The sequence below is a fragment of the Solanum pennellii genome, chromosome 11 (genome assembly GCF_001406875.1).
Source record: "Solanum pennellii chromosome 11, SPENNV200".
NCBI lineage: Eukaryota > Viridiplantae > Streptophyta > Magnoliopsida > Solanales > Solanaceae > Solanum > Solanum pennellii.
Genome location: NC_028647.1, coordinates 8,476,387 through 8,504,190, shown reverse-complemented (window position 1 = coordinate 8,504,190; position 27,804 = coordinate 8,476,387). Strand labels below are relative to the sequence as shown.

At 35.5% G+C, this 27,804-nt stretch overlaps 1 protein-coding gene and 1 long non-coding RNA gene across 4 annotated transcripts in view; one reads left to right on the top strand and one right to left on the bottom strand.

Moving 5' to 3' along the window:
• Positions 1-14,463, bottom strand: part of LOC107003180 — a 34,987-nt gene extending 20,524 nt beyond the window's left edge. Inside the window, exons 1-13 of one of the 3 annotated variants that reach the window (XM_015201460.2) lie at positions 14,225-14,460; positions 13,309-13,698; positions 10,427-10,752; positions 10,243-10,335; positions 10,056-10,146; positions 7,957-8,050; positions 6,971-7,068; positions 6,716-6,785; positions 5,338-5,432; positions 2,802-2,918; positions 2,600-2,676; positions 1,885-1,929; positions 802-1,799 (exon numbers count right to left, since the gene is read on the bottom strand). In XM_015201460.2, coding sequence (XP_015056946.1) covers positions 1,289-1,799; positions 1,885-1,929; positions 2,600-2,676; positions 2,802-2,918; positions 5,338-5,432; positions 6,716-6,785; positions 6,971-7,068; positions 7,957-8,050; positions 10,056-10,146; positions 10,243-10,335; positions 10,427-10,752; positions 13,309-13,626 — 1,935 coding nt within the window. In that variant the 5' untranslated portion in view covers positions 13,627-13,698; positions 14,225-14,460 and the 3' untranslated portion in view covers positions 802-1,288. Of the gene's footprint in view, positions 1-801; positions 1,800-1,884; positions 1,930-2,599; positions 2,677-2,801; positions 2,919-5,337; positions 5,433-6,715; positions 6,786-6,970; positions 7,069-7,956; positions 8,051-10,055; positions 10,147-10,242; positions 10,336-10,426; positions 10,753-10,838; positions 10,960-13,308; positions 13,699-14,224 lie in introns of those variants that run through there. The other 2 variants (XM_015201462.2, XM_027913154.1) reach the window with 2 other exon arrangements.
• Positions 14,464-18,578: 4,115 nt separating this feature from the next.
• Positions 18,579-20,643, top strand: LOC114074954. The gene is made up of 3 exons (XR_003575333.1): positions 18,579-19,321; positions 19,413-19,442; positions 19,591-20,643. It is a non-coding gene; the product is annotated as an uncharacterized LOC114074954 (long non-coding RNA).
• Positions 20,644-27,804: the final 7,161 nt, after the last annotated feature.

Below are 27,804 nucleotides of genomic sequence, written 5' to 3'. Positions count from 1 at the left end.
TACTTATTTAATAAAAGTTTCATCAATTGGGTACTCATAGTTATCTAATAGTTTAAAAATACCTCTTTAAATTTTAAATGGAGTCAAACTAGTCCTAGTTTTCAAAACGACCTAGCGGGTCGTTACATTTGACGTGTTAATTTACTACTTATATATAATAAGATAATTTAAAATATTTTGCCTTTTTAAAGAGAATATTCATTGACTATTGATATCAGCAAATTATTTAATCAAAAGGGAAAAAAAATCTGTTCTAATGAAAAAATGAAGTAACTTTTATATAAGTTTAATTTTGTTGTACATTCGAATACTATTTTTAGTTTTAAGTAACCTACGTTAATTCTTCAAATTGATTAATTTTTTTATCATTTACATGTTTTATTATACCATGTTAATCCTGAGATATATTCATACAATTATTTGTAGTAATAACCAGTTAGCCACTTTTCAATTATTCCGCAATTTCATGACAATGGCTATTTTTAATTACCTCGTTAAAGAATGGTTATTTATGTTATTTTTCCAAGTTACTTTGACATCTAGGGGTGAGGCATATATTTAAATTGTAGACACAACTAAAAAATAGTTCAGATCACTAGTATGGAGTATAAGACTAAAGTTGCAATAATTTTTTTAATTTGTGGCCATATTATAAAGAGTAGCCTTAAAAGTGACTATATGTTTAAATGATCCATGACTCCTAATGAGTGATCAAACCTACATTAAGTATAAAATGTTATTTGCTAAAATTATCTGTAAATGTCACTCAATTAGAGAAAGTAAAGTAATAAAAACATATAATTTCATGTTTGTAATTCTTTGCTCTATTTGATATAATTGTATAAAGGTTGATAATGAGAAAAACATAATTTTTTCCTAGTTATATAATAGAGCTCTAAGACACTTTGTCTCCACCTAAAAAGAAGAAGGGACTCTACTCCATCTCCTTGTGCCATCCACTTATCCACCATGGTTGTTCCGGTTCCGAACCCTAATTTTCCTCTGAGAAAACAAAAATGAGAAGAAAGATCACTTCCACTCATCGCGTAACCCTGAATTGCAAACAGATATCTGATCTAGTTCGCGTTAGGGACACTCAAGTTCCCAAACACAAACAGGACATAACACAAGGGAAGCATTTGTAGGCCTGCTAGGCCATCATAATATAGCCAATGTACAGCTAACTAAAACTTGCTCTCTATTTACGTTTTGCCAATGCAGTAAATAAACATACTATCACTATGAACATGGTATCCTAGGCTGGCAATGCAGCCTAATGTTGTACCAATTATGCACCTCTAACTGTGTCCACCCTGTCGATGACATCCAAAGCTTTCAAGCGATCAGTGTCAAAGTCAAACACTGGAACAGAAGACGGTCTCTTGATAGGGAATGGGTTCTTTCTGGTTTCATTTATAGGTGAATGGCTACTGCTCTTACTCAGCCTGTTGTACTTGCTCAACCCTGTTTTTGCAAATTCTTGAGACTTGCTAATCCCTGGAGTGAGTTTTCTCTTGCTTACATCGCGGAGCATTTCTTGGTCTTCAACCGATAATGGGGATGATGGAGAGCTTGATTGGTGATTAGACAACTCAATCGTCTTTTGATTAGGGGAACAGATTGGAGATTTTACTGGAGATCTCACTCCAGCATTAGCACGTTTCGACTGGCTGACAAGATAATGGAGCCACACCACTAATTCAAGAATATATGCTTCTGTTTTCTCCTTATCTGCATGATACAGTGTCTCAATTCGAAGAAGATCAACCTGGCTTGAAGATTTCCTGTTCATTTCGGACCTACAGATGAAAAAGAATTCAATTAGACAAGCCAAAGGAAGATCCAGACGGATTAAAAAATAAGTCCACAGTGATTTGAACTCACCCTGTATTTGCCCATTCTCCAACCCATCCAAAGCCATGATGAGCTCTGAAATGATTTTTGAAAAAGAAAAAAAGAAACACTATTGAGTACGCAGAGAAATTGATTGAACAAAAAAAAAATTGTATGCATAATCATTCTATCTTTAAAGTAGATAGACATGATTAATATGAACTGTTTTAGGGATTAGGATTGACGTTGGTGGGAAACAACTTATGTTAAGTGGACAAAATTCATTTTTCGACCCACTCCTCCATGACAATTGTTCCTATTTGTAAACATTATATGTATTCTTACTTCTTAGTGTCTTACTAGTTATGATTATCACCAAACACCAAAACCATGCCTACCTTTCACCTTCTATTTCCAACCCCCGCTATTATATTTCACCAAATATGACTTGGAAAATATTTTTCTAGCAAAACATTTTCAGTAAAAGTATTTATCGTCTAAAACATTTCATACCGGCACAGTTTGTTTTTGTTTCGTATGTTCCCAACATCCTACAAAATGACTTATATCAGTCCTATGCAGTTTTATTTTGAGGGATCACTTCAGGGAAAATCTGTCCAAAAAGGAAGATTACCTTCTAACATCCAACATAATTAGAATTCCAAAAAGAATTATGCAACACAAAAGTCCTATTTGGAAGTAGAACATGGTAAAAATCATGCAAACGTAGCCAATGAAGTAATTTTTTCCTAGAAAGTAGTTTTACTTGGTAGTATTGGCTGCCATCGGTACAAGCCACTGCAATGTTTTCTCCATTTCACCTTTGATTTGTGGCACTGTCAACTGCACAAGGAAATGACTATAGTTCAATCACCTAGGGGGAAGAAACTTGTAAGCTTGTCACAAGCAAAACATCAAATAGTTGATTCCTGACATTGGACATGACGTGATCATACAAATATAAGTACCTCTTCCTTGAGTGAGAATGACATTAGTTTGAAACGTAAAGCTGACTTTATGCTTGGTGGCAACCCATGGTATAGAGCATCTCTTGTATTTGGGGGCACTGAACCTGGTCGAGCAACCTGATCATATCAAAGATACCTTAGCTAGCAATACCAATAGGAAATGTCATCAACAAAGACATTACAAAAGATAATTACGTAACAACAATCTCTACATGTTTGACAAGCTAGTAGGCTAATGTGGCTATAATTTGAAAATGTCAATTAAAGACCAGTTCTTCTTTTCTGATCATAAATGGCAATGGAAAGCAAAAATCAGAAGCACCTTCAGGATTCCATACTTCAGTCAACAGTGGAACTAGTGAGAAACATGATGAATTCTTGAAATATAACTCACTTATTTTTTTTTTTGAAACTGGTAAGGTTGAATTCTTCAGCATTTAGGGGATGCTGGCTACCTCCAAAAAGGGATAATTACAGATTTCCTATCAAATATATAATCTGGTCTATATCATCTATACAAAGCTGTTTACACCACAAAAGTAGAGATACTATACAATGCCATTTAACTTTGTGGATGGAATTGGATCTATCTTCAAAACATCTTCCATTTCTTTCTTTCCAGACTGACCACCATACACACTTAAGGATTCATCCCTGTCTCTTTCACACGTAGCCACAACTCAGTGATGTTCCTCAAACAATTTTTGTCTCCAGGGCGTGGAGTTTTGTTATAAGAATCTCAGCACATGGCAAGTAATAGATATTTATTCTCTTATATTCAATATTCTGTTCTCACCCATAAATAGCCTTACTTTTGGCACCAAAACCATGGTCAAGTTCTCATTACTCCACCTCTGACTCTTAACTACGTCCTATAAGTTTCTGAATGCCCATTTAGCTTTATTATTATCAGTGGACTTACTCAATTCCTTGTAGGATCATGTTTCAGGACAAACAATTGCATGGAGGATGCAAGTCAAGAGACATTTACTATCAGCCAGATGGCTCATTCCACTGCATCACTACTGGTCATCCTCATTCTCTTAACTTCGACATATTTCTGATTTTCCTCCATAACAAGACTAGTTTACGACTCATATCAATTTGGAAAACAAAAATGTGCTGCTTCTCAAAACAAGACAGTAGTAAATTCCCATCCTTTTTAGAACTTGTCCACCATGATTACATCGGACCAAGCCTGTAAGTTCTAGTCTAAGCTCATTACTGTGTTACAATGATTGACAATTACTCCAACTGCACTGGAATATTTCCAATGAAAATTACTGTGTTCCAAGCTCTTTTACGTACTAACAAAATTTTGAAAATTACAATCCGTTAGGAGCCCTCATTTGTATCATAAAAAGTGACCATACCTAAGAGTATCTTTACTAGTCGGCTCAAAGATTCATATCTTCCCAAGAGTACCCCATCACTCATCTTCTCCTAATACTCTACAACTAAAGTGGATAGTTAAGTCCAAGAATGATCACCTAGTTGGACCACCCATACATTACTCCATCACCATAGTGCTCCATTTCAGTTTTTAAATAAAACTAGCTCTTGTTGTCAGCTAATCAGCTATATGCCTTCATCAGCTCCAAAAACACTTTGTTCTGTTATTATCCTAAAAATCTTTAGTATAAACTTCCACAGAGTTTTAAGGAGTACATATGTCGAAGAAAAACTTCAGGAACTATTGCAGGTTTGATTCTCAACTCTCCCATTTGCCAATACTGTTTTCCATGGCTGTTATAATCCACTTCATTAATTTTTTAAAAAGCCATTAAAAGTGAGTTGAGATTCGATCCAGGGCCATGGGTAAGGGAAGTAGGATGCAACCAACATGCCATGAGCCTTCTTTTGCATGTTAGGATGTATACTATTTTGCTAGGTATAGATACATATATACACATAATTTTTTCGAAGTTAACTGGTGCACGAGCAACCCCACCCTTCCACATGGGTCCGCCTCTGATCATCAAAGGAATCAAAATAAGGCTGTAGCAAGTGAAATAAGTTCATTTGTGCATGTCCCGAAGTGTTACAACAGAATAAAGATGAAAAAGCAACTAGGTAACAAACTGAAGGAGTTCGAGTAAAGTTAAGAGGCAATTTTAAAATGGATCACTAATTTAAAGGCTCAATTGCACATTAGTATGTCAGCAAATATTAGAGCTTAGCAGAAATCAATTTCAGCCTCAAGCAAAGGTTTGAAATTCACAAATTCTATAGCGAATTGAGGAGTTCCACATATTTCGGGGGAGTCTTTGAAGTACAATTTAGAACATATAATTTGGGATCAAAGATGATGATTAAATGAGAGTACAAAAACATAAAGGATGAGGATTGTTGATATGATCACCAAAAAGGTGTTTTAGCTTACTGGAGAAAGAAAATAAATTTCGTCCCATATTCCACAAAATCACACTACTAATAGAGACCAAAAGTGGGTGAGATGGAAGTAAGGGAAAAATACTTGGAGCAAGACTTCTGAAGATAATAGTTGATTTTTTAAAAACAAGCATGAGATGCTTACAATTGTATCAATCTGAGTGATGATATTTGCATAATGCAATGCAAGACCAGCAGATCCCAACCTCTGGTTGTTGTTTTTCATAGATATCTCTCCATCTGCAAGGATCAGCAACACTATGGTAATCATGATACCACAAACTTTCCAGTCTAGTCACTAAACCATGTGCAGTCTAGTCAAGATTACAATTAACTTGATACATTGTGCAAAATCAAAACAGAAATTTAAGATGATTATATGATTCAATAAAAGAAGTTCGCAAGCGAGCATCTCTCATGAGTTTCTGTCCTCAAAATGATTCAAAACATACCATTCAAATGGGACCAATGAAACAGCTCATGAATTGTACAATCAGAATAACTGTAACATCAAGTATTGAGCAATAAGCATAATTTACGAACTCTAGTTCTGTTGTACGAATAACTAGTAGCAGATTACTCAAAAATTCATCCAAGATCAAGGAATCTCCCCTGACCACTAGACATGCTTCAACAACAGGAAACCATTTGCTTTCAACAGACAGCTTGATAGGATGTTACATCAAAGTCAAGATTAGACAAATATTTGGCAAGTTTACAGTCACTGTACGCTCTGAAAGAGTTTCCTCGAGCTTGGGATAGTAAGTTTTGCATAGTGATTCAGGAGTTGGGCATAACTTACAATAAAGCTGACCATTTTGTCTTATACCATCATTCTGACCCAAATTTTTGCATTTACTTGGTTTATGTTGACAATATAGTCATCCCACGCCATGAACAAGATTGTATCACCAAATTGAAGCGGAATCTCTATTAGCACTTTCAGACTAATCATCTAGGGAATTACAATATTTTCTTGGTATTGAGGTTGCTTATTCTATATCAGGTATTACCATTTCAAAATGGAAGTATGCTCTAGAGATGCTTAAGGAGACAGGAATGATGACATGTTCTAGATATACTTAGGAGACAGGAATGACAGGTTATCGACACTCCTATGGATCCAAGTGTAAACCTTCTACAAAGATAGGGGTAGCCCCTTAGTGAAACTGCAAGATATAGGAGGGTGGTTGGTTGGTAAGTTAAACTACCTCACTGTGACTCAACTTGACGTTATCTCTCCTGTGAGTGTTGCAAGTTAGCGTATGGACTCTCCATGCAATAGTCATGGAAAATTGAATGGTTGGTGGGCTAGTTTTTTTCATGTTTTTTAACAATTCAACATGAAAGTTCAATCCCAAAAAAAGAAGGATCTCTGAAGATACAGAATGAAAACTTGAATGCAAGCATTAGTTAAGAAAGTAACAGAACATGAAATTAAGAACAATCACTCCTCCAACCAGCCCCCACATGACCGTAAAAATCACCATAAGAGAAGCTAAATTGAAGGTTCAAATGCATACCAGCACAGCCAAATGCAGCATGGATTTCCAAATGAAGATAATGCACAATGTCCACAAGCTTCTCTGTTACCTTCAGTAATGAGTAAACTAATTAGTATAATATTCAAAGAAATTTGATTAATAAATCTGGAACAGTCTAACCATATCATGCTAAGAATATATATCATTAACGGGTCCACTAAGAAATAGTAATCAAATTACGATTATTTATATTCAAGAATTAAAGAGATATACGGAACAGCACTGACTTGCTACCTCTTCTAATATCTTGGACCAGAGGGATTTCTTTTTCAAATTTTTGACATGTTTCCTTTGACTTTTCAAGTCTGCCCTTAAAATTGCAATGGTATCTCCTACATAAACAAAAAGAAGAAGATCAAAATACATACAAGAACAGCGGAGAAAAAACTCACAGATGCTAGTCTCTATTAAACCTAACATCATTATTGATCTGTCGCTTAAATTAACCTTCCACAATCAATGTGTTAAATCATTTTCTTAGGTAGTTGCATGAAAAAAATTAATTTTGTGAAGCACAAAGTAAACAGTGATTAAGGAGTATCATTAAAGCAATCAAGTAATGAGCTCTCATCCTCGTAACCATATTTATATCACCCAGACAATATAGTTCCTATATTAAATGGGTGGTCAGAAAAGGAAAAGATTCTGAAAGGGCTGCGCTTTAAAACTACTCATTACTCATGATGTCCATGTCTATAACCATTTCAGTTTATTAATTATAGTAAAAAGAACTAAAAACAGAAGGATCGAAAACTATGGTTCACTAAACCTGAATTAAACAGAATAAGGAGTTTGTAAGCATCTATCTACAACCAAATACACGAAAAAGAATGAATTGATTAGTTATGTTGCTCGGACTTTTCAAAAATGCTGCTCGATGGTTGATGCTTTGTCCCGAATTTATCCATCTATTTTGGTTAATTATGGGAGAGATTATTCAAACGACTTATAAATGCAAGTCCGTTGCTTCCCATGATCTTCAAGATTTCCCCAACTGAACAATCACTAAACGTTGTTGCAATAATAAATGAAACCAATAAATAGAAACGCGTTGATGCTCTGTCAAGGCACCACAACAAGAATAAACTTTCATGTTCATAAACAATATAATATGAACACATTGGAGCAACTTAAGTTCAAATTTCATCTAGGGGAAATTTGAGCTTCAATCTGCTTAAAAGAATCACAAATAACAAAACATAACTGTCGTTATGGAATACCTCTCTGAGTAGCACTTGAAGTATCCTCTTCTTGAACTTTACGTCGATAATCTTGCTCAAATCTGTCCAAAGCATGGAATTCATGGTACAGTTCCTGCAAAACGCAGACCCTGAGCCAGATAAATTTTTAGGGAAAAGCAGAAAGCAGGTTGATGTCCTCAATTACAGAAAGTGAACTAATAAGCAAACTCCGGCTGTTCCTTTGTGATAACCACAGAGCTCTTAGTGTGGATAGTACTGATATTGGGTCGTCTATAAAGAATCCATACTAACCAACCTCCCACAAGTATGGCTCTAAAAAAATTCTTAAATGTTAGGCTTGAATTCTTACCAAACATACAAATGAAACACAAGATATTTCCGAGGGATCTTTTCTTCCTAGGCACCCAAAGTGCAATTCTCGTTGTAAAGATTTCAGTTATAGTAAACTAAATGCAAAGTTCATTGCTCCAAATGAAGCAATTCATCATAAATCTCATTCCCGATTTTTAGTAAAACAAATACGGATGATGTGATGCAACCTTGAAGGTAAGAGAACTTTAATGCTGATGCGACCTTGAAGGTAAGAGAACTTTAATGCTGTTTGCTAGAGTATTATGATGTCTATCAGTAGTCAGGGAAAAATTTTAAGACTACGAAGCTGTAATGAGCTTGCCATCATTATCCCCTGATATGGAGAATACCATGGCAAGAGACTTAGGCAGTTTTGATCGTCAAGCAGGATCAATATTTGCATCAACATATAGTAAATTGCTAGGGAATGTACACTCCAAATGACCAGAAGATTTTGAACCCCGGAGATCCTTTATGGCTTTCCAAATTCCTATCTAGGACAAGATCCTTCAGGTGCAGTAGGGAACATTACTGCTGGGAAGAATGGAAAGTACTTTATTCCAAAAACTGTGTATCACTAAACCACATGCAAGGGTGAAGGGACGAGAGTGATCCTAAATCTATCATGAATGGAGCTCAGATATGGCAGCAACAACGCCAAATCAGGAGAAAAGAAGGTTATATGGACCAACCTCCTGGTTTTGTTGTTTGGAAGGGGGAAGGGTAACTAGAAATAATGTGTTTAAATCAATCAAAGTAAGAATGGGCTCCTGTTTCGTCAGCTTTTGGGACTAGACGGGTCTTTAGTCTCTAAACAACAATCGAAAAGGCTAATCGGGTCCTATGTATAAGTAAAGGGGGGATAATCCAATCTAATATGTCTATTTGGATGGTTCCTTTATGGGTTCTCTCGGGCTATAAACGCTTCAGCCAAGTAGTCCAGGAGTTAAGATAGAATGGCCAAGTCAGATCATTATGTCTTCTCTCCACATTCTATACATGATATTCTTATCTATCTGCTTGTGTATGTTGACGATATAGTCATTCCTTATGAAGCAAGTTATCCATTAATAATGCATCAAGAAGGTATTGCAATTTTCAATTTGTTTTCGAGCCAAAGCACCACTTCGTGATCAACTTTTCAAGCAATACAGAGTCAAAATAAAATTAACATGAATTGATTCGAATGGTTTTTTTTTTTTTTTTGAAATTGGTAAACTATATTCATCAGCATTAAGGATATGCTGGCCACCTCCAAAAGTGAGCAATTAGATTTGGCTGGAAGTCATGCGCCTCTCATGTTCTTCCATCTCCCAAAAGAGAAGCGCAAATGAAATCACCTTCATGGCGGCAAATATTTTCTCCTTGCTTTGCGCGAGACAATATTTCCCTCTAATTACTATGAATGTGATAATTAGATACTGTGAATCCACGTTGTAGGCCACCAAGATAAATTACCTTCTATGATTTCACACGGTCTTCTTACGATTTTCAGAGAACAGCCGATGACACAGCAGTGACTGTGCTAGTTACATTTAGTTGCATTCGTAGTCACAGTAATCTACTTTGACAGAGCATCAATAACTAGTGTGCTTCTCTAACAGTCCTAATTTTGCATGACCTCTTCAATCATGGACAACACAAGATCCTAATTTCTTCTCCACTAATTTTTGAAACCAAACTAAAGGATCAAACAATGATAAGATAACGGAATAAACACAGCAATGGGAGATCAAAAGATGAATGAATAATGAGATAAAACTTACAGCTGTATACTGAACCGAGATCATCAACTGCACCATTAGAGCCTCTGCTTCTTCTTTCAAGTGCTCATGAGGTGTCAGCTCAGATTCCAGCCTAAATATAATGAAATGTATTATAAATGACATAATCACGCACTGAGGTGTACTGATGACAAGCAAGAAATAACAGATAAAAGCTTATAACAGTTACTTTTCGAAGTAACGTTCCAAGTTGTGCCATTGAGGATCTTTACAGCGATTTCCAAAACGAACCACTTCACCGGAGAATATTTTCAGTTCATCCCTGCCATATTACAGAATAGAAGTTCACTCTGGCTGACAAAACTTAAAAGTAACAACTTATACGACAATAAGCTATCTCAGAATCTTAGCACCTCTTGTCTGCTGCAGCAATTCTCAAGAGTTCATCCATATCCTTTGTTATCAGGAGCTGCACACCTTCTGAAAGAAGCACCACCTCCTTCAAATGTTTCACATTTTCTTCTGAAAGAGAATGCATAAGATTGGCAGCCTTGACAATGGTATTTGCAACTTCAAATGCCAAAATTGAAATTTTATTTCCCTTGGTTGCCATGTTTGACACAAAACCGCTACTTAAGTTTAAGTTTGTCATGCTGCTACCCAGTGTGTCCAACACATTTACAGCCTTCCCAAGCCCCGCCGTACCTGCTCTTCCCAACAGTGAACTCATTTCGGAAACCTGTCTAGCAAATAATAGTTAAATTCCAAATAGAATGCAGAAATTTAAGGATGTTCATGATTCAGTTAGATTCTATTTTTATTTACCTTAAAAGAAACAGTTGTGTCAGTTTGCTAAATAACCAAACCAAACCAAATAGAGTCTTGCTTCTATTTTGTTGGTTTATTTGGTTTTTTCCTTTTTCTCACACGACACATATTCAATCTCCTAGAGTCAAAGGAGAAAATTCTCATATGTCGATATATGATTAGGAAGAATCAAACAAATAGATAAACCTATTATCAGTCCAAACATCTGTGAGAAATGTCATCTTGGGACATGACAATGTTCACATTCATAAATCAAACAATCAATTTATATCCATATATGCTTTCACACTAACTTTACCTTAATGATTAAAACAAAAAAAAATCACCTTCTCCAAGAGAACTTCAACATAGAAGAACACAAAACTCAAAGCAAGTACCTTGAAAAATGTCCTTACATTTATTTTATGGGCAAAAATACATAAGGTTGTTTCAAAAAAATTCTCTATAAGAATACATAGTTACGTTCGTAGGAGGTTATAAACTGACAAATACATATACATGCACATGCATAAGTATATACAGAGAGAGAGTTTCTTTTGGTTAGACTTTTTAAAATTATAAAACAGAATCATATTGATGATTATTCCAAATTTAAAACCGAATAAACCAAAGTCAAAGAACGTGCAGATTTTTTACGTGGCTTTAGTTTGATTTACTGTTGCAAAATGGATGAAAATCAAGTATCCATCCAACCAACACAATTAAAAACGGTTTCGATAGTTCATTTTTTAAAACGGATGAGATATGATAATGTCCATATTACCTACTAAAGACAGATACTTGAGGGATAAATAATGGGTCTTACAATTTCCAGCCCCTTCCAAACCCATACAACCCACTATTGCTTTCTACATCAATTGGCAAAGGTAAAGGAGGACCGGCTATTGCTTTCTAGATCATTAAGGCTAATGATCTTTTGTTACACATTTTTTCTTATTAATGTTATAAAGGAAAGATAAAGAATCATGGTTTTATATTTCAATTATGAAGTTCAGAATGTAAGATGTGGGATTCATTATTATAATAGAGAAGTTAACACGGTACTATTAAAAGTTAATTTTCTTTTTTCCCGTACTCTGTAGCTTTAAATGTTTTTTTCCATTCTGCATGTCTGTCATGTTCTTTTGTACTTCTTATTCAAAATCTTTCAATCTGATCAAACACATTGTTAAAAAACTTAACAACAATTTATATTCCAACTTACACGTGTATGCAAAGTTAAATTTCCATCCTCCATTTTACTTTCTATATAGTTCTATTTTAACATCTAAATATTTCCTTTAGATGTACTGTTGATATTTTATTTTTAACTCATTTTCAATTAATTACATTTATTGAGTAATTGAAGAAAATAGTTTCAATTAGTTAGCACATCTTATTTTGATTTGCTTTAAAAGGAAACAAATAATTTGGCAGAAGAAAAAAAGAAAAAGAAAGGCAAAACCGAAAGGCCTTTTCACAGCCAAGTTTATTCACAAAGTTCACATTTTGTCGTCTTATTAAATAAACCTTCAGCAGCACATGCTCTCTTCGAAGTGTTAACAAATTTGCTTTTGCTTCTGAATGTCATCGACTAAATCAGATTTAGAAACATCATCTGATACAACGTTTTATTTTCTAAGATGTTATCTAAATTCTAATGCAACTTTCAAAGTTTATCATTTGTTATCTCTCATTTTAAATTACACTAGATTTTTTTGTACTTCTTTTAATTGGTACATTTTTCAAAATAGTACTCAAGTAGATGGTTTTCTAATGAGTTGTATGAAAGAGTTGTTGTGGGGAGCTTAGGCAGGTTATCTAAGCGGAGAGTTATTTTTCTTTTAGAAGCCGTGAATAATATCCGTTATTCAACCCATTTTTCATCCATATTAAATATTGGCAGGGCGGATAATTTATCTGTTTTTGTCTAATCCATCTTGAACCCACCCATATCCAATCCGTTCCGCCCATTTGCCAACACTAGTTTGGTTTACAGTTAGATTCGGTTTCCATTTTTTATTGAAGCCCTTCTGCATGGACAATCTGACTCATGCAATATCAGCATTCTGATAAAGAGTACTGAATATTTCAGGGGGTTATAGATTACATTCTTCAATTATATGAGAGGATGGTAAAAGATGAGACTAAAATGGCCAAGTAGCTAGTCACAACCACACTGGGTTTTCCCTAATATACGTGACAAATAACATACTCCAAAAAATAAACACTACGGCAACGCAAGCATCCTTTAGTTCCTCCATTCGTTTTCTTATCCTATAGTTTCACATTTTGTTTATTATGTTGCTGGAAAATCTTACATTTGCATAAGTGGATTCACATTTGCTTATCGCAATGGGGTCCATTTATCTTTATAAACTCCTATATTAGAAATTTTCAAATAACTACTAGCAAGAGTAAGCTAAAAGATAAATGCAATAGGTCATAGCCAAAGGACATAACATAGCATATGAAACTGACCACTCACCTTTGCAATTGCAACTTGCTTTGACCTTGCTGATATGGACTTGTTGGATAAAACCCTTGACAATATTGGAATTCCATCATCAACATCATCCATAGGAATCCCAAGAGAAATATCATTCATCTCCGGATAAGATAATGTTGGTTCAGATAGTTGCTGGCTTTCCCCAGCAGGGGGCATAGGATCACTGCTTAGTTGTATGGGCAATCCACGCGACTGATAAACAGTTCCAGCACCATAACTAAGATGACCATTCCCATGTGGAATGCCACGATCCGTTGTGCTATCAGCGTTAGCCCTTCTAGAACAAAGACCACCCATCTTCTGGATAATGACCTTCCACCTATTTCAATCCCAAGCTACACTCTGTGAAACCTCCTTGACAACCTACCACTTCAGAATGCTGAAACTGTCAAAACTTCCCTCGAAAATCACTCACATGTACTGTTTTCAAATATATTAACAACACCGACATCTTAATCCCAAACAAATAATTCCATGGTACCAACTATAATAACAACTGTTAACTAAGTCAATTAAACTCAAATCACAGACCATATCATTACAACACTTATCCCCAAACACTAAAAAGAAAAAAAAACATCTTTTTTATCTCAAAAAACTTGTAAAGAAGCAATTATTAAATTGAACACCAAACTCCAAAGTAAAACACATAGATAATGATAACACAATAAAATAAAATAAAACTTGGAATTAGCATGTCAATTATCACCGAATGCACATAAACAGCACTAAGGAACAGTCTAAACATCCCACATTCAAACAAAGGTCCAGGAAATGGCTGCACCCTAAAGAGTAAGCTATAGACAGCCTTAAAGAAAGGGTTCAAATCCCAATTTGAGTCAATCAAATTAAAACACAAACAATCACATATAAACAAACAAAAAAAAACACTTACCCAACAAGAGAAAACTAGTAAAGATGAAAACTTGGGATTCTGCAACTCTTTTTCTTTAACACAAAATCAAGAAAAAGGGATTTTGCTTCAATGGGTGTTTTGTTTTAGCATTTTTGGAGCGTATGAAGCGGTGCACGGTGAGGAGTAAACGGGAAGACCAAGGTCAGTCTGAGACCCAAAGAAAGTGTTCTTCTTACTTTGCTAGTGCTGATGCTGAAAATAGTAATATGACAACACAATTCTTCTGACTCGTCAAATTTCAAAGCAAAAAAACAAAAAACTAATTACAGATCCCATGCGCCACCGTGTTTTTTTCTTTAATTTTTCTTTTTTTAAGAATTCATTAAATTTTTGCATTAATAGTCAAATGAAAATTAATGTAATTAGATTAATTTGACTATTACACTACTTAATTTAATGAGAGAAAAGAGTCAAGTTTTCCTTTCTAAAAAGTGGAGTTTTTAAATAAATGTCATTTATTATAAAGATTCTATTATTGAAGGAGGTTTAATATAATCCATCCTTTGTTGACGTCGTTAATTTTAAGCTAATTAATGACCTGCAAACTCACTAAATCATTGTAGACATTATTAATATAGTTTTTATAAAATTTACATGTTATTATATTGAAAAGTTATTTCAAATAATAAATAACTCAAATCGGAAAAAAAAAGTTATTGATTTATTGATAATAAGTTACTAGTTTAGTAGTTTCAATATCAATTTTTAATTTTATTATTATTAGTTATTAATGGTGTGAGGTTTTCTCTTATGGGTTAATTCGATAGAAGATTAGATAATTATATTTATACCATTTTTTTATATATAAAGTTTTTGATTTGGAGTTTAGTTTCATACTTTTATTTCTAACTATCTCAAATTTTTTATTATTCTACAATATCAGTCAGTGTGTTTGTTTTTCAGCAAGATGCAAAATGTCAACTTTTGTGCATGGTTCATTTGGTTTATTACTTTATTTCTAAGTAATTTTTAATGATTCTTTTTGTATCAAATTGATGACGATTAATAACCAATAAATCAATAACTTATAAGTCATATCTTAATGGTTCTATAATAGTTTAACATGTCTACAAATTAATAACCGATAAATTTTCAAACCGAACCAAGCGGTACGTGGCTCATACTTTCATTAAGGCCAATGAGAATCTCCATACTAAATGAAGAAAAGTGATGGATACATATACTTAATTTTCTTGAACTAAATCTTCAAAACTTGAAGGAAAAAATCAAGAGAGTCTATGTTTGAAGCTTTTAAGAATCAGGTTCTCACATTATGTGACGAGAAACATGCCTTTAAGATATAGAAGGAGGAATTTATGGCTTCATTCACAAAAAAAAAAGTTAAGGATGACATCGAAAGATACTCAAAAGGATTATGAATTCGTTAAGGTTGCGTATCGGTTAGTTCGGTTTGATTTTAAAGTTTATTGATTTGATTTATTGTTAATTGGTTTGTAGAGATACTAAACCGTTATAGAAACATTAAGATATTATTCTTATGAGTTTTATTGATTTTTGATCGTTAACCGTTTAATCGGTAAGATTTGACACAAAAGAAAACATTAAAAACCACTTAGAAACAAAGTGACAAACCAAATAAACCATGGATATCAGTTCACAAGTTACATCTTGCTAAAAAATAAACACTTTTTACATTGTAGAATAACCAACTGTATGAGACAACCAGAAATAAAAGTGGAAAATCAAACTCTAAGTTAAGGACTTTATATACAAAATGGTATAAATATAATTATTTAATTTACTAGTCAGGTTATCGATTATCCATTAAGAAAAAACCTCAAACCGTAAAAAATCGATAACCCGATAACAAAAAAATTGAAATCGTTATTAAAATCACTAAACTAATAACCCAATACTGATAAACTGATAACGTTTTTTCGATTTCGATTCAATTCAATTTTAAACATTCGTAGCATTTGATATAGGATTTGATATATTTTTGCATCGCATGTCATGTATATGAACATGATCACTCAGAAAGTAAAAAGATAAATCTTGATAAATTATCATCATTTTCAGATATTATAAATTAAAAACATGTATATATCATGTGCTTATTGAATTACAAGTACATATATGTTTTACATATATTTTATCATTCTCAATTCCAGATTTATTTCTCTTATTTACTCTTATATTAGAAAAGAGTTGTTCGACATGCCTGTTTCATAGATTTAAGGGTATTTTGGTCATTTTAGTATTTTATTTTGGCTACGTGTCTCTTTGATGTGTTTTCAGTATACACATCGCTGCAGACTCAGTAATGGAAGGTCTATTAAAAGGGACAAAGTAGTTTGTCAATTAGTTAAAAGTCATTTAAGTTTTAAAAATTAGGTAGAAGTGACAAAAAAATATTAGGTTAAAAGATATTTTCACAATAGTCCCAAACTTTTAACTTTTACACTTTAGTCCAACAACTGTCGTAGTTGTCGAAACAACTTCTTTAATCGTCCGACAACTGTTGTAGTTGTCAGAACAACTTCTTTAGTCGTTCTACAACTTCAACATTGTTCAAGCAACTTTAGAAGTTGTCCAATCAACTTCAGTGATTGTCCAGACAACTACAAAAATGTTACTTAGTTTAGTCCTTTTATTAATATTAAAAATAAAAAGTAAAGAAAAATAAAAGGGCCCAACTTGTCCTATTTTTTTAATTAAAAACTTGAAAGGCACTATGAGCTCATTTTTCCCATGCGGACCAAAAGTTTTTCCTTTCTCCAGCATTCTATTCATGTAAACTTCTTCACATTGTTATTTTTTTGTGATCTTCTTTGTTTTCCCCGAAATTGAAGATCTTTCCTTCTTTTTCAGTTGGATTTTTGCACATATTCTTTCCATGATATTTTGGACTTTCTATTTTCAACAAGATGTTTAATTGATTCCTACTCTGAAATGAATGTGTTTAGGGAAACTTAGACAAAATAAGAGGTTAGATGTATCTTTTCTTAGAATGACCCCTAAAAATAAAGTTAGTGAGACCAGCAATACTATATTTGATTTGTAAATCAGTTGATTTTATTAGTGAATTGTAAGTCTCTGGTTAATAAGATTTGTAAATCAATTGTTCATGTTTGGAGAGAAACCAACAGAATAGATAATAGCATAAAAAGAGTTCCAAGTAAAGTATAAAGAAACAATTGATATGCTATCAAACTTTGAACCATGAACTCCTCATGTCATGTGTTGTGAAATATTGCTTTTGGATTTTTTGTATGTTGAAGTGTTTGTAGCTGATGTAGGATGTGGACATGCTTTCTTCTCTTTATTTTTCTAGAAAAGTTAAGGCAGAATCAGAGAGTGAGCAAAAGATTGAAACAGATTTGAAAACTATTCGTTTATTCATTATGTAGACTATTTGATTGAAAAGGAATAAGAGATCTCTTATTAATGTAACTAAATCTGTTAGAACAACAGGAAAAGAAGCTAAAACAGAATTCAATGGATTACCAACTAAACGGTTATACCATATAGAAGTAACATCCTCTAAATACATAAGTTAGGAACTTCCTCTCCCAACCCAAATGTGAGTCTAAACCTCTGTCTCCTAAAGTTTTATCTACTCCCTAGCTCCGTTTCAAAAAGAATGATCACCTTTCCTTTTTAGTGTGTTTCAAAAAGAATGACCACCTTTCCTTTCTTTTTTTGGTAACAACTTTTCACGTGGCATGTTTAAGGCCACAAGATTAAAGGGCAATTTTGTACATTTGACATTACTTTAATTTAGGATCACATGATGAAAAGTCTTTTTTATTTTCTTAAACTCCGTGCCAAGTCAAACTAGACCATTCTTTGTGAAACAGAGGGAGTAATATTTTAGTGTCTGTCCGCCTAAAAGATAATGAAATTTGCAGGTTTACAGGCTATAGATAATTGGTCGTATGCCAGCGCTTGAAGAGAGGACACGTCAAGTATGTATCTTTATCACTAAATTTTCGATCCTCTTAATTTTTTACATTCTCTTTTCAAGCTCATTTGCAGATCATTTTAATATATTTGTGGGTGATCTTAGTTCAAATGTTACAGATTTGTATTTTCTATTCCCTATTTGTTTTCTACTATACACGTTCTCCTGGCTTTCATATTTTGAAAAATGGACGAGTATACTTGATGCTACATTAATGTTTCTCTTACAGAGACGCAAAAGTGATGTGGGATCAGAAAACATTCCGGTCTATAGGATTTGGGTTTGTTTCCTTGTGTAATCAACAGGTATTAAGCTACCTAAATATTATCTTCTGAACCTTCGCTAGGATTGCAAATAATAATTAAAAAAAACTTTTGTTATGTTTTTTTAGCAGGAAGCCCGAAGTGCTATAAATGACTTGAATGGTAAGATCAAATGTTTGGTCTATATTTTATTTCTCCATTATATTTGTATGCCCTCTCTACAATCTCAATAAATTAAGACCATGGTGTCTGTAGTGAATTTTATTTACCATTCATATACCATTGGAAAAATGTAATTGTGCATGTTTATATTCCTTGCGTTGGTTCGGTGGCAGACCTATATACAAATTGGACAGTGTGGTTGTGACTATTTATATTCCTTATGTTGGTTGATGGTATATATCTATATGTGAAACCATAGTGAGTGAAGTTGTTAAAAAGGTTTGAGGTAATCCTAAAACCAATCTGGAATGAAGTCAAGAAGGGCCTAAAGTTTTTCAGTGATCCATGTAGACTTAGTGAGAGATAGAATACAATGAAATAAAAAGATCTATTTAGGAGATATCTATTACACCTTTTGTCCCAAATCCCAATTTATGCGATACTCTTTCCTTTTTAGTCGGTCACAAAAAGAATGACACCTCTCTATATTTAGTAGCAATTTGGTTTTAACATGTTTATTTAACCTTTAAATGAAATGATATATAACCTAACAATCTATGATTTGCTTTCATCGTCATTTTCATGCTCTTGGAGCTGGTGCCATTGAAGATGTTTGTATTCAGCGAGACAAAGGTTTTGATTTTTGTAAGATACAACAATCATGTTGAAGCAACTCGAGTTATTTAGTTGGGAAATGTCTAAATCATTTTTCATAAACCTGTTAAGGTACTAAGTTATACCATTACATGAATTTTTTGGCAGTTCATCTGCATAGTATATGTTTTGAAATTATTTTTCCTTGCCCTGTAAATTTAAGGATTTGCAACGATCTTTACCAGAATTTCAGGTATGTCCATCGAACCGTGCATTAGTTTTATCTACCTTTATTGAGTTCTGTAGAGAATGGTTTGGTTAGTTATCATTATTTTGAAGTGTTGCTGTGAATTTATTTTATTCTCTATACTGAATGCAAATGTCACTTGACTATGTTAAAGTGTTGAAGGTTAAAATCTTGGAGCAAAATGTCAATTCTACTTGTGCCTTATTGGTAGCCAGCTCCCTCAAGCTGCAAGTACTATCTTGAGTTCATTTTATCTAGTTCTGATCATTTGGATAAAACAAAAGTAAAAGTTATCCTAATCGATTGAACGAAGATGCAAAATGTCAACAATAACCTCAAAAGCTAGTGTTGTGCCTTGAATTGCACTGGAGTATCATGATTCTGCAGTCACCCGTCCCCACGACTTCAACCTCCAGCTTTTGTGGTTGAGTCATCATCTCAACTGCTTCTAGTAATCAGCCATTTCCGCTCACTGCACCAGCTACCCCATAAAGCAGCTGAAGCAAATTATGACAAAGCGAGATCAGAAGGTACTGCTCCTACACTTTGATTGTCTTCTAAATTTAAGAACACAACTTATATGATCAAGGAACATGTATTCATTTCTAAATATGTTGGTTATTTTGTGCTTTTTTGTTCTCGACGTATCACTTGTATGATTTGAACATACTGATTATATTGAGAACACGTAATTGTTACCATCAATCAAAATTAAATTGTGTTAATTTATCAACACTATTTTCCAAATAGCAGATATCCGTCTTAACATTATTTCCTTTGATTGCCAGTAAAGAATTTACTACCTTTTTGCAATATGGTTGGCATGTTGATTGCGTACATTTTTGTTGTTGATGGAATAAACTTTGCTGCCTCTTTTTGAAAACAGTCGGCTCATATTCGCTACAACTTCAGGTACGCCCTAAAGTGTTTACAATATAATTAGATCTTACATGCTTCAGTCCATCATTAACTTGGTATCTTTCCTCTTTATCCTAGCTGATGATTTTTCCCTTGACTAGATGCAATTTGAAAATTCTATATAGACATAATATAGCCTCTCTTCTACGTAGATGTTAGATTCTTCAATGAAATTTTAAACAAAAAGGTATCTTGCTTTATTTCTAAAATAACTAAACAATTCATAGAATGAACAAAGGAATCCCTCCAGGCGTAACCCACTGGACTTCATAAACAGTAAGTCTCAAACTAATCATATCTTGAGTTGCTAGAGGATTTTAGAATGAATCACAATTTAACCACTAAGATATACTTGTTACAATCCTATCATTGCATACAGTTGGAATGTGTGCGACCATTACCAGTCAACGGACCAGGTCCCTTGACACAACAAGAACAGTGCGGAAGATTAAACAATATAAAGAACACAACACAAGCAGTTTACGTGGAAACCTCCTTGCTCAAGGGAGTAAAACCACGACCTGTTGCACAGGATTTACAACTGTCTTCACTAATCTTCTCAAGCAAAAGCGAAACCCGGTTACAAACAATGTGAGAAAAAGTTATTAATCTCACGATCAAGTAATCTACCTATTACTTGAAGAGCCTAAGCGGATACAACACCGCCCACTAAACCACCTAACTCTAGATGACTTAGAATTTGACTAAGCAACAAACCAATGTTGCCCACTAAATCAGTTAGCCTTAACTGATTTAGACTTTTACAAACCCAAAACAAATATCTGAATCCTTTATAGATTAGGAACAAATTTACAATGTAAGTACATAGACACAAAGCTCTAAATACAAACAAAGATTCTTCTTTACTCTATCAGGTCCTTCTGTTGAGTTGAGCAATGTTCTTCCTTGAAGATGGCCTTCTGTTCAAGCTTGTGAATTTTCAGAGAAAATCCAAGTTTAATTTGCCAAGTCTTGAATTTGTGTTTGTTGGAAAGAGATAATATAAATTCCCACAAATTCGTTGAAGTCATCCCATTGGCTGAAGGCCTGCTGTTGGAAAAGTTGTGCACCTACCGCATCAGAGATGACAGCTTTTCTGACAGCTGTCTTTTCGTCCTTTTCACGTCGCAGTCTTGCGGGTACCAGGTCCCTTGCTTGCGGGAACCAGGTCCCTTGCAAACTTCTATATGAGTTCTTGAAAAGGCTTGCTGGCTGACTTCCTTCTTTGGATGAATGAATATAATATGGTGTTTGTCATGCTAAAAGTATCAAACATAAAGAGTTATTATCCGTTGGACAAACACCCTCCTCCATTCTGATTGGTGTAGTACACTGACGCCTTACCAACCTCTGACGTGACAGCTTTACAGCTGTAACCAATTATGTATCTGATGGAGGAAACTCTGTCTGGTACCAGGTCCCTGCATTTGCGAGATACTGAAACATACAATCTCGTTCGCTCTTCTTATTGGTGTAGGATACTGCACTTTTCACCTACCACCTGACATGACAGCTTTTATGACTGTACCCCATTTGTATTTGGACGAGAGCACTCTGCCAGGAACCAGGTCCCTGCATTTGTGAGGATCATCAAAACACCTAGAATATAACATTTTCCCCCTTTTTGATGATAGCACACAAATATACCTCACACTGAGTTTATCATTCATCTTATTGTCAGCAGTTCCAATAACAAGGATTTGGTTCCTTGTTAGATCGATAAGTTTGTTAAATCATCAAAACTTCATATCAAGTTCGAGCTATCATCTTAATTCAGCTTCGAACTAACATTTTCCCCCCTTTTTGATGATAACATACTTATACACCAGTTCCCCCTATCAAAAAGAATTCTTAGGGTAACTTGAGTTTCATCATCTCGAAGTTTGTCAACTCATCAAAATATCAACATAGCATTTTCCTTCTTTTTGATGATGACATACTTATTCATCAGTTCCCCTTATCAAAAAGAATTCTTGGGGTAACTTGAGTTTCATCATCTCGAAGTTTGTCAACTCATCAAAATATCAACATAGCATTTTCCTCTTTTTTGATGATGACATACTTATTCATCAGTTCCCCCTATCAAAAAGAATTCTTGGGGTAACTGCAGTTTAATCATCCCTAAAGTTTGTCGAATCATCAAAACATCAACATATCATCTTCCCCCTTTTTGATGATGACAAACATCTTCTTCCCCCTATCGACAGGACCAGGTCCTCGTCAGGTAGCAAGCATTTATTCCCCCTATCAGCATGACCATATCTCTTCAAGTAGATACCATTGATTCCTCCTATCGATGTGACCATGTCTTCTTCAAGCAGTTATAACACTATTGATCTCATACCTTACCTTAACAACTTTCCCTCTTTTGACATCATAAAAAAGGGTTAAAGGAGTAAACCAAGTTGACAGAAAATATAGTTCTTGCAAATTCATGGCCACTTGGACAACACAGAGCATGAGCAAAAAGGCATAAAGTAATGAGACAAGTCAGTAGAAACAAGACATTTAACATCCATAAACAAAAGATCAGTCATCAAAGCATTGCATGTATGATTACAGATGAAAACCAGAACAATGCCCAAGAGATAAATGAGGACTGACATAGAGAGGTAGGAAGAGAAGGGATGATTTAGAGGCAATGGATTGAAAGAATAGAATTAGTAGAGCATATCCCTAGCATAAGATTTCAAGAATGTTCTATTAGCGTACAACATGATGTGCAGCCCACCTGTATGTTTAACCTTCAAGCTGCCAATTTTTATAATTTTTTTTTCTTTTTTTTTTGTTGGCACCTGGTCCCTCTGATAGTGTTGTTTCAGAAGCTGGACTTTTAAACAACCCATTTCAGTGTTCCAGTTAACACGAGCAACTGTCATAGCTTCCAACACCAGCCTGAGTTTTTCATAACAGAAAGATTGGTAACAAATACAACTCAAGGCCTCCGAGATGAATTGATCAACAATTGAGGAACCAAAAAGATTTTCTTCCTTTTTTTTTACACCTTCCTCTTCAGAAAACTTTGAGCTCTTAGAATATCAACTTCTCCTTTTTGAGCATCATCTTTTCCACTTCTTCATTTTTCATGGAGGACCAGATCCCTCTTCACACTTAAAACATTTTCATTAAAGAATTCTCCAGCAAGAATCAAGGGGTTGACAATTTGAAGTGTGTTTGAAAAGAAGAGAAAAGAAAATTTTGAAGCACCTTGATATTTGGAAGACAACTCAATTTTTCTGGGGAAATAGAAAGAAATATGGAATATAAATAAAGAGAAAATAAGGTATAATTTTGGCACTCAAAAGATGAGACAACAGTTAGATTCCTGAAGGACAGACATGTGGCAATTTCAATGGTTCTCATGCATAATTCAAACTGCAGTGTTAAGATTGCTAACCTTCGAGAAAAGACCAGGTCCCTCTCTGTAGTTTGAATGTCATTGCCTAGATCTATCCTGACCTCCTTTTTTCTTCATCCCCTTTTCCATGTGTGTATACCTACAAAAGGTATGAAACTGAATTTGCTAAAACATACATAACCGAAAAGCAAGGATACCTTCTCCCTTTTCATAGTCATTAAAAGAGTTGATTGCTTCAGGTAGGATCCATTCAAGAAGGTTTTAGCATTTCCATCATCATCTTGATTAATTCAGCCAGATTTTTTATGAGCTTCAAGATGTTTCCTGATCCACAAGAGTTGACTGTTAGGATCGAATTCACGCACACACACTAGATGAATGAAGAACACAAGAACTTTCAAGAGAAAGAGATGAGAGATCTAGAGAGAGAAAGAGAAAAACCCAATATTTCGTGGTAACACCCCGTAAGTAAACTTCCACGGCGGTGAGGTATATTTATATTAATAAATCAGAGTATTTTTGGTTACAGAGAATAAATAGGAAAGCCTAAAATAGAGAATAAATAGGAAAACCTAAAATTAATCAGGCTCCACTACCTAACAATTCTCCCACTTGGAGACTGACTCAGTCATCCAAAAAAATACATTCTCAAAAAAAATCTCTTCATCATCAACATCTTTACCGCACCGCAACATCTGTAGCAACAACTACAGAAGACCAACCGAGGTTTTACATAACCTCAGTTTCCCAACATCAACACATTTCGTCAACATGTCTGCCGGGTTCTTTGCACCCTCTATCTTCTCCAAGCACATATCACCATCCTCCACTGCCCTGCGAGTGAAATGGTATCGCCTTCTGATGTGCTTTGTCTTCGAATGATATACTGGATTTTTTACCAACTGTATGACACTCTAGTAAAGAATCTTTTCACTCTGCTTCTTGCCCAATTTCTCAAGATAATCTGCCAGCCATATCATCTCTTTCCTAGCTTCAGCTATTGCCACATACTCAGCTTCAGTAGATGAAAGAGAAACACACTTCTGAAGCCTGGACATCCAACTCACTGCTGTTCCACCTATGGTGTAAATGTACCCGGATGTACTCTTGCTCGAGTCAACATCCCCACCAAGATCAGCATCCACAAAACCCTGTAGAGTCACCTTGCCTTTGCCAAAACAAAGTGAAGTACTGGATGTACCTCTCAGATATCTCAAAAGCCACTTCACAGCTTCCCAATGCTCTTTTCCACGGTTCGCCATGTACCTGCTAACTACTCCCACTACATGTGCTATATCAGGTCTAGTGCAGACCATAGCATACATCAAACTACCAACTGCTGAAGCATATGGAACAAGTGCCATGTGATCACGCTCCTCGGCAGTCTTGGGTGACTGCTCCTTTAACAATTTAAAGTGATTTGCCAATGGAGTAGTCCTGGGTTTAGCATCATTAACCCTGAATCTGCTCAGCACCTTCTCAATGTACAACTCCTGAGATAGATTTAAAGTGCCAGTAGATCTATCCCGAGAAATCTTCATCCCCAAAATCTGCTTTGCTGGACCCAAATCTTTCATCTCAAACGCTGCAGACAACCTTGTCTTCAGATTGTTAATCTCCCTCATACTAGATCCTGCAATCAACATATCATCCACATACAAGAGTAGAAAGACATATGAATCAGTGTATTTCTTGAAGTAACAACAAGGATCCTTTTCAGCTTTGCAGAATCCACTCTTGGTCATGAAGGAGTCAAACTTCTTGTACCACTGCCTTGGTGCTTGCTTTAGTCCATACAAGCTCCTGGTGAGCTTGCACACCATGTGTTCCTTGCCTGGAACCACAAATCCTTCCGGTTGCTGCATATAGATCTCTTTGTCCAGATCTCCATGTAAAAACGCTGTTTTTACATCCATTTGCTCTAGATGCAAATTCTCCGATGCAACAATACTCAACAGAATTCGAATAGAGGTTAACTTCACAACAGGAGAGAATATTTCAGCATAATCAATACCTTTCCTTTGTGAATATCCTTTAACCACTAAACGAGCCTTGAACCTTCTTTTGCCATCTGGTTCAGTCTTGATTCTGAACACCCACTTGTTCAGCAAAGCTCTCTTCCCTGCAGGTAACTCAGTCAACACCCATGTGTCGTTCTTCTCAAGTGACCTCATCTCATCATCCATGGCTTGCTCCCACTTGATCGAATCCTCCACCTGTAGGGCCTCATCAAAAGACTCTGGTTCCCCCTCATCAGTCAGCAATAGATAGTGTAATGAAGGTGAATACCTATCTGGTGCCCTGATGGATCTGGATGATCTCCTTAACACCTGCTCAGGTGTAACTTGCTCCACTTCAGATTCTTCAGTAGGAGTTGGTTGAGTATCTGCTTCGACATCTCTGGGGTTACTCTTCTCCAACTCAACCTCAACTCCCACTTGCTTTGTAATCTCTAGAACCTTCTGCTCTCTGTCCTTGTACAGGACAGACTCATCAAATGTCACGTCACAATGTCTCAGGATCTTTCTGTTCTTGTCATCCCAAAACCTGTAACCAAACAAATCAGAACCATAGCCTATGAAGTAACACTTCACAGCCTTGGCATCAAGCTTGTCTCTCTTTTCTGGATCAACATGAACATAAGCAGTGCAACCAAAAGTCCTCAAGTGTGAGTACTTGAGTTCTTTTCCTGTCCACACCTCCTCTGGAATCTTGAACCCTAAAGGAACTGATGGTCCCCTGTTGATCAAGTATGCAGCTGTGCTCACAGCATCCGCCCAAAGTGTTTTGGGCAGCCCACAGTGTATCCTCATACTCCTTGCACGCTCATTCAATGTTCTGTTCATCCTCTCAGCAATTCCATTCTGCCTCGCCTTACCAGGAACTGTTCTCATCAATCTGATTCCCTCAGCTGCACAGAATGCCTTGAACTCTGATTTGTCATACTCTCCTCCATTGTCAGACCTTAGGCATTTGACTTTCAAACCGGTCTGATTCTCAACTTCAGCTTTCCACTTCTTGAAAGTTGCAAACACATCTGACTTATGCTTCAAGAAGTAAACCCATACCTTCCTGTTGAAATCATCAATGAAGGTAACATAGAATCTGGATCCTCCAAGTGATGATACTGGAGATGGTCCCCAAACATCTGTATGGACCATTTCCAACCGCACTTTCTTTGGCTCTCTAGGAGTCTTTGTGAAGCTTACTCTTTTCTGTTTGCCCATAACACAGCTCTCGCAAAGACCCATATCAACAGACTTCAGACCCTCTAATGCTCCTTTTGCAACCAGCATCTTCATTCCTTTAGTACTCATGTGTCCAAGTCTGTTGTGCCACAGACATGAACCGGAAGCACCTTCAGCAACAGCGGCCATGTTTATACACCCTGCAGTGGTGTACAAGGTTCCAGATTTGGTGCCACGAGCTACTACCATAGCACCTTTCACGATCTTCCACGAACCTTTCCCAAACTCTGCTGCATATCCCGTGCTATCCAACTGACCAACAGAGATCAGATTTTTCTTGATCCCAGGAATATATCTGACATCCTCCAATGTCCACTGGTTTCCCGAGGTGGTCTTTATGCAAACATCCCCCTTTCCTTCAATCTCTAAGGCTTTATTGTCAGCAAGATATACTTTTCCAAAATTTCCAGATTTGAAATTTTGGAACAACTCCTTGCTTGGAGACGAATGGAAAGATGCACCAGAATCCAAAATCCATGATTCAACCGGGCTGTTCACACTAAGGATTAGAGCATCCCCAATGTCCTCTGCTGAATTTACAGAATCATTGTCATCTCCAAATTTCTGATTCTGTTTCTTCTTTGGCTTTGTACAGTTCGTCTGAAAGTGCCCTTTTTCTCCACAGTTCCAACAAGTCACGTTTGATCTGTTCCGGGATTTTCCTCAACTTTTTGATTTTGATCGACCATGTTGATTTTGGCCTTTCGTCTTACTTCTCCCCCTTCGATCAACGCTGAGAGCACTGCCCGATGAATCTCCCACTTCTCGTTTGCGAATACTTTCGCTAAGAACAACATCACGGATTTCATCAAACTTCAGTTTCTCAGATCCACGGGAACTGCTA